General features: G+C 44.9%; 1 protein-coding gene across 1 annotated transcript in view; it reads right to left on the reverse strand.

The window, feature by feature from the left end:
- The window catches only part of LOC110534569 (zeta-sarcoglycan), a 346,767-nt gene extending 339,234 nt beyond the window's left edge, over positions 1–7,533 (reverse strand). The window contains exon 1 of the mRNA XM_036933869.1: positions 7,001–7,533. Coding sequence (XP_036789764.1) covers positions 7,001–7,039 — 39 coding nt within the window. The 5' untranslated portion in view covers positions 7,040–7,533. The remainder of the gene's footprint in view (positions 1–7,000) is intronic.
- Between the last annotated feature and the right edge of the window lie 342 nt (positions 7,534–7,875).

The raw sequence follows: 7,875 nt of genomic DNA on the forward strand, positions 1-7,875 counted from the left end.
TAAATACCCCAGAGATTTCATTCTCATTGTTATTTTTTTACTGAACGATATCCCTGATCCAGACCACCAGACCTGTCTCTGAACCTGGTTTTGTCTGGACATGGGTTGCATTCATTAGGAACCAAATGGAAGAAAGCGTACTGAAAAGGGAGGGACTACCTAAACTTGTCCAATAAAAAACATAGTAATGTTATTGTATTGTATTGTACACTTTGTATTCTAAATGTGTAATGATTGAGTAATGATGTAATAATTATTGTATGATGTATTGTGTTATTTATGATGTAGGCTGATTTGTTGTGATGTAATTGTTTTGGACCCAAGGAAGAGTGTGGGGATCCTAACAAATGCCATTACAAATCCTCACGCTACAGAAAGATGAGACAAGCTCCTGCCCTATGAATCGTTCTGGCTCAGACAAGGTTTACTTTATCTTGGTCAAGTCTCATCCTCAACCATGATCCTGACCCTGACTAAGTGGCTGCACTGTCAGTCACTCCATCATCCCTTAGTTGCTCTGAGGCGTGTCACATCCCCTCTCTGTCCCCGCATCGTCTCACTCCAAAAACCTAGAGAAGAGTGTGAGGCAGGAGAGGCCCTCTTCTCCCTTCGCTCTTTCAATCACCCCGACTCGTCCGTCATTCTCAAGCCGCCGCACTCCTTACTCTACGCCAGCGCGACCGCCTCGCCCCCTCGCCGCCAATCCTGCTCCATTTGACTCATGATGAGGTGTCAGTAGCGCCCTTGAGCGGGAGCGCAGTTGCCAGTCCCCCTATGCTCCTCAGCCGCGGCCGGACCTGAGATCTGACTGTTATTAACTTGTCAGAGCGGTGGAACCGCAGGGAGGAGGGAGGGAGCAGAGTTCAACATGTGCTCCCTTATGCATGGCTTGGCTTCGGTGTTTGTAGTGTGTGAACCAAAGTGTTTACTCACCAAGGCCCCCGGGGCCCCCTGCAGCTTGACTGACTGCTGCTTGGATCAACCATCACTCTCTATTAGCTGGTAAGTATGGCCGTCTCAAGAGGATGCATGTCGCTCGCTCAACTCCCTAGGTCATATACGGAAGACCGCCAGGCCCATGTAAGGCTTTATCAACCTGACTATACAGTTGAAGTCGGAAGTTTACATACACTTATGTTGGAGTCATTGAAACTCGTTTTTCAACCACTCCACAAATTTCTTGTTAACAAACTATAGTTCTGGCAAGTTGGTTAGGACCTACTTTGTGCATGACACAAGTCATTTGTCCAACAATTGTTTACAGACAGATTATTTCACTTATAATTCACTGTATCGCAATTCCAGTGGGTCAGAAGTTTACATACACTAAGTTGACTGTGCCTTTAAACAGCTTGGAATATTCCAGAAAATTATGTCATGGCTTTAGAAGCTTCTGATAGGCTAATTGACATCCTTTGACTCAATTGGAGGTGTACCTGTGGATGTATTTCAAGGCTTACCTTCAAACTCAGTGCTTCTTTGCTTGACATCATGGGAAAATCAAAAGAAATCAGCCAAGACCTCAGAAAAAAATTGTAGACCTCCACAATTCTGGTTCATCCTTGGGAGCAATTTCCAAATGCCTGAAGATACCACGTTCATCTGTACAAGTAATAGTACACAAGTATAAACACCGTGGGACCACGCAGCACATCATACCGCTCAGGAAGGAGACACATTCTGTCTCCTGGAGAGGAACGTACTTTCGTGCGAAAAGTGCAAATCAATCCCAGAACTATAGCAAAGGACCTGCTGGAGGAAACAGGTACAAAAGTATCGATATCCACAGTAAAACGAGTCCTATATCGTCATAACCTGAAAGGCCGCTCAGCAAGGAAGAAGCCACTGCTCCAAAACCGCCATAAAAAAGCCAGACTACAGTTTGCAACTGCACATGGGGACAAAGACCGTACTTTTTGGAGAAATTTCCTCTGATTTGATGAAACAAAAATAGAACTGTTTGGCCATAATGACCATTGTTATGTTTGGAGGAAAAGGGGGGAGGCTTGCAAGCCGAAGAACACCATCCCAACCGTGGAGCATGGGGGTGGCATCATCATGTTGTGGGGTGCTTTGCTGCAGGAGGGACTGGTGCACTTCACAAAATAGATGGCATCATGAGGTTGGAAAATTATGTGGATATGTTGAAGCAACATCTCAAGACATCAGTCAGGAAGTTAAAGCTTGGTCGGAAATGGGTCTTCCAAATGGACAATGACCCCAAGCATACTTCCAAAGTTGTGGCAAAATGGCTTAAGGACAACAAAGATAAGGTATTGGAGTGGCCATCACAAAGCCCTGACCTCAATCCTATAGAAAATGTGTAGGCAGAACTGAAAAAGCATGTGCAAGCAAGGAGGCCTACAAACCTGACTCAGTTACACCAGCTCTGTCAGGAGGAATGGGCCAAAATTTACCCAACTTATTGTGGGAAGCTTGTGGAAGGCTACCGAAACGTTTGACCCAAATTCAACTATTTAAAGGCGATGCTACCAAATACTAATTAAGTGTATGTAAACTTCTGACCCACTGGGAATGTGATGAAAGAAATAAAAGCAGAAATAAATCATTCTCTCCAGTATTATTCTGACATTTCACATTCTTAAAATAGATTGGTGATCCTAATCCTAATTTTTACTTGGATTAAATGTCAGGAATTGTGTAAAACTGAGTTTAAATGTACTTGACTAACGTGTATGTAAACTTCCGACTTCAACTGTACATCAACTTGACAAATAGCGTCATGGCACTAGACAACCAATGTAAGTCCACATAGAGGGTGAAACACAGGCAAACACGTGGCTGAAGGAGAGATTTGTTCGCGGAATTTGTCCGAATGGGAAATGATAAATGCTTGTTGCTTTAGACTGCCTCCGTCTTCCTACTGTTCCTGGGCCCAGTTACTAACTCTACAGTAAGCAAGCAGTCGCATCGTTTCCATGGCCACCCCTACTAGAACAATGGAAGCAATTATAAAAACGCTTCTTGGAAGATTGCAGTAATAATGTGAGCAGTAATAGCATAACAGGGTGATTAATGGTGTAAATTAAACAACTATTAAAGCCTCTCTCCATTTCATCTGTAATAAGAGAGGAGGAGGCAGCCAGCAAGCAGGTTTGGAGTGGAGAATTAAAGAAATGGGAAACGTAGCAGTAGAACGCATCAGGGCCTGTACTAGTGTAATGCCACATTTTATACCTCAATAACTTTTGCATCACTTAGTTCATTATGTCGAAATTGTATCCGGTAATCCGGAACAAAGCCCCGTGTGCGGCGTTAACCTTTTCCCGCCGTCGCCAGGTGTTTAACTCCTCGACACCTGTGCACACACACAACACGGGCAAATTGCCTGCCGTTCCCAAGCACACGCTGAAGGCTATCGGCGGGAAATGTTCTACACAACCGTTTCCTCCTCTGCAAATATGTATTAATCATTTGATACTCGGCGCTGCTGTACGTGTAGCTGAAGCCAATGTTGTAATCGGAGTGCCCTTTTTCGGGCTGCCGCAGTTAATTAAGTATAGAACGGATGGAGGAGACAGACACACCCCCAGAGTCAGTCGGCAAGACTTAGTCAGATGGAACTCGAGTCAAGACCCAGGCAATGTAAAGACAAACACAGAGTAGTGCACAGGCAAATATTACTCAAGCTATTGTATAGCTGTAGGAAAAACATTTGATTTAAGCCCGCTGTATGCGCAGACGGATACCGTTTGGATTGGCCGCATCCCCAATCCCTAGACGTCATTTTAACCCGTCTTTCACAGCAGCTGCCAATCATGATGAGGATTGACCAGTGACGTTCTATCAACTATAATGTGACCCCACAAAGGTCAAGTTCAGATAACCAATCCTAAAATCAGGCAATATATGATGCTGCTGTGACTAAAAGTCAATATCGCTCAAATATCCCATTGGTTTCAGTCTGATCTGATTAATTAGCAAGCGTTTCCATTTCCTTTGGAGCAGGACACTCTCTGTTTGAAGTGCTCTGCTTCCCGGGGTATCCATCTCTGAAAGCTTTCCAGTAAATTGAATTGCACTTTCTTTGCAGTTTAGATGAAGGAGGAGAGACGGGGAACAATCTGATCAACTCTGAGTTTAACTGACATATTTGCCTGGGGATAAGAAGCTAAGCAGAATTGGTACTGTAATTAGACTATATCGCCGTGACTCCCCTCCCCGCTAAAATGCCGCCACCGCTCGCTTGGTGTTCGCTTAGTTTATAATCTCCTCTACTCTTCAAGCCACGCCTTCTTTCAGAGTCCTCTTTGCCCCTCCCTCGGTTCAATTACCGCGTATACCACTTCTGTCCAAACAATAGCCCATGACACGTTAATTACACACGCTAATGTTCTAATGTTCTGATGTTCTGATGTTCTGATGTTCTGACTGCGCCGGGCCTAGTGTGTGCTTTGCCCTAATGAATCTAACTGATAATAGACTACAGCTTACAATCAATATCAGGACCCCTGGGGCCTTACTTACAAAGCATCTCAGAGTAAAGTGCTGTTCGGGGATCAGATTTTTCTTTTAGATTATACTAAATAGACAAGGGTGAACCTGATCCTAGATCAGTGAACCTACTTCGAGACACGTTGTGAATACTGAGGACAAGATTGAGCGTTTTCAAATGGTCGAGTGGTTGGCCCCTCCATATAGGCAAGCTCAAGGTCAATGGGTCGTGGCTAGAAAAACAGGTGGGTCACACAAAAAAAAAAAAAAGGTCATTAGCACTAAAGTTTAGGGACCACTACTCCAGAAAACAACCCACGGTTAGGGTGCGTCTCGATACCCTATATAGTGGCATAAAGGGAACAGGGTGCCATTTGGAATGCAGGCAGCCTTATCCTTCCAGGGAAGAAGAGAGGGATGGACAGATTAAGAGAGGGAGGGGTTAACTAGCTAGTCAAACCAAGGCTCAGTTTGCCAACATAAGTGGGGTTCCTCTACTGAGTGTTATGATTGTGCAGATCTTTAGCTATAATACCCTTGCCACCTGTGGCAGTCTATGGCAGGGTTTCCTAAACCCGGTCCTCGGGACCCCGAGTGGGGCACGTTTTGGGTTTTGCCCTAACACCACACAGCTGATTCAAATAATCAGAGCTTGATGATTAGTTGAACCAGCTGTGTAGTGCTAGAGCAAAAACCTAAATGTGCAACACTTGGGGTTACGAAGACCGAGTTTGGGAAGCTATGGGCACAGACGATGGTGGCGAAATAGTACTGCCACACAAACCCAGGCCAGCATGGCATCATGAGCCAGATCCTCTTTTTTTGCTTCTTGGATGACTTCCAAACGTTTGATTGCTTATTATCCCATGGGACTCTAGTTTAAAGTGCACATTAGTGATTGGCCATTAAGGCCTTGCTTTTGAACTATTTGCCAAATCTTTAACTTAAAAAAAAAAAAAAGCTAACTATGGATATGATGACCTTTCCTCGCCAATGGTGCTTCTACACCTGCATTGCTTGCTGTTTGGGGTTTTAGGCTGGGTTTCTGTGTTGAGATATCAGCTGATGTATAAATAGCTTTATAAATACATTTGTTTATTTAAATACATTTTATAAAATGGGAACATTTGGCACGTGTGGTGGCGAATATGCACAACATTATCCTGTAAATTCAACCATTACAAATTCGAGGTTTAAAAGCTCAAACAAACCAATCCATGTCAACTTCCAATTAACATTCATGAACGGGAAAAGTAGTCAGAATGATTGCAACATTTAGCCTAACATATGGGACTGGTCAGGGACAATTACGCACACCTGTACTAACTAATGTGGAATATTAGAGCATCATCAAAACTTCAACAACCAGCCAAAATGTATTAATTCCCGTCGATTGTCTGATCTATGCAATCATCGGTTCGATCAATGAAACCAATCGCTCCAGCTCCCTGATTTAAATGGGGCGTCAAAATAGTCCCGGGTCTTTTTTCAGCCGCGGATCGATACCCTACCGAATGGCCTCAGAACGGCGGAATTGGAATTCTGTGTGCATGCAGGGGCTAGGTTACATGTCAGTGTGATCACAGTGCGTGCTTGGTCGCTAAAGTTGCGTTTACACAGGCATCCCAATTCTGATATTTTTCCCAATTACTGGCAATAGAGAGTATCTGCCTTAGAGATTTGTACTTGAGACGTATGTTTACAAATCGGGGCGCAAACTGGGCATCATTCGGTCCATATGTTCTCATACGCACCATTTCAACTCTAACAGCACACTTGTCCTTCATAACATGGACATGTTGATAGCACGCAATCTGATTTGATTTGTTTTCATTCCCCATGTGTTACAACACATATAACAGCCTATAAATTAAGATGGTGAGAAAGAGGGAACTCTCCCCAGATGATATCCTATTATTGAACACTGAACACGAGGGGACGCAGGTGGTGAGAGGGGTATACAGAGCGAGACAGACACAGAGAGACAGAGAAAGAGAGAGAGTGGGAGAGATACACACACACAGAGAGACAGATAGAGAGACAGAGAGAGAGAGATATAGACACAGAGAGAGACAGACACAGATAGAGACAGAGGCATAGAGCGAGTGAGACAGAGAGAGAGACAGAGAGGGATACAGATAGAGAGACACAGAGAGAGAGAGACATAGACAGAGAGAGAGAGAGAGAGAGACACAGATAGAGACAGAGGCATAGAGAGAGTGAGACAGAGAGAGAGCTCATTACACATATTCCCCGCAAAACAGAGCAGCTCCCAACACGTTCGAGACGTTTCAACCTCAATGCAGTCTAAATCCCCAATGTGGACAATGCAATGTATCACACAGCTGAGAGAGAACACCATGGCTGCAACAACTCAGATATTGAGATGCACCCCACGCACAAATTTTGACACTCCACCACACAACCGCACTGGCTTGTGTAACAAGCGTCGGGCACCGCGGACCCCCCCCCCCCCCCCCCCCCCCACACACACACACACATATACACACACACACTCATTGCCGTGTGCACGTAGTCTACCTACCTTCAGAGCCTCGATATCCAGTGATGTTGATCGGTCCATATAGAAAGAGAAAGTCTTGCGCACAAAGTTAGAAATATCTAGACTCGTAGTTCCCGACCTAAACTCAGCCCCGTCCTCCAACCCGCGGACGATTTTCTCAATTTCATTCCCGTTGATCACGACTCCTCCAGTTTGGAATTGAAGCGATGGCGATAACAGCTATTCACTTGACGACAGTTATTGACCAGCAGAAACGAAATATAACCCCCATGAGGCGGCAAACAAACAGTTTTGATTTCTCCGATTTTGACAGGGAACGCGAATTCCGTTATGGTAGATTCATGTCTCCGGCGCGGAGCAAGCGGCAGGCTGAATTGCTGCAACCCCAGCAACTGAGTTCCAATGCTTGGACGTCCTCATGCGGCAAATACACATAAATTCTGTTCGGTTTGAAGAAAGGGGAAGCCAAGGGGAGAGCTGTATGGAGGCAGCTATAATTCCGACGACTGATGTATTGGGGTGATATGGGGAGTGTGTGTGTGTTTGTGAGGGGGTCTAATCAACTAGATGAATCGAAAATAACCGAGGACGAAAACGCGCTCTTCCGATTTTATCCGAGCCAGAATCTCTGTAATGATGCTGATGCTCGCCTTGGAAGTGCACCGCATCTGAATTCAGACGCTGTATCTTAGAAAGTCTATGAGAGAGGGTGGAGGGAGGGGGCGAGAAAGAGCGATAGAGATACGTATCTGTTCTCCCAAGGAAGGAAAATGTTGAGTGCAGGTCGAGTTTCTCTGGTCGCGCAGTTTCTTTCCCGTCGCCGTGCGTTACGGTTCATCGCCACCAGATGACTGTATCTTTCCCACGGCTCTGACTTAAGACATTAGTGAAGTTTT

This window comes from Oncorhynchus mykiss, chromosome 10 (assembly GCF_013265735.2).
Source record: "Oncorhynchus mykiss isolate Arlee chromosome 10, USDA_OmykA_1.1, whole genome shotgun sequence".
NCBI classification, from domain to species: domain Eukaryota; kingdom Metazoa; phylum Chordata; class Actinopteri; order Salmoniformes; family Salmonidae; genus Oncorhynchus; species Oncorhynchus mykiss.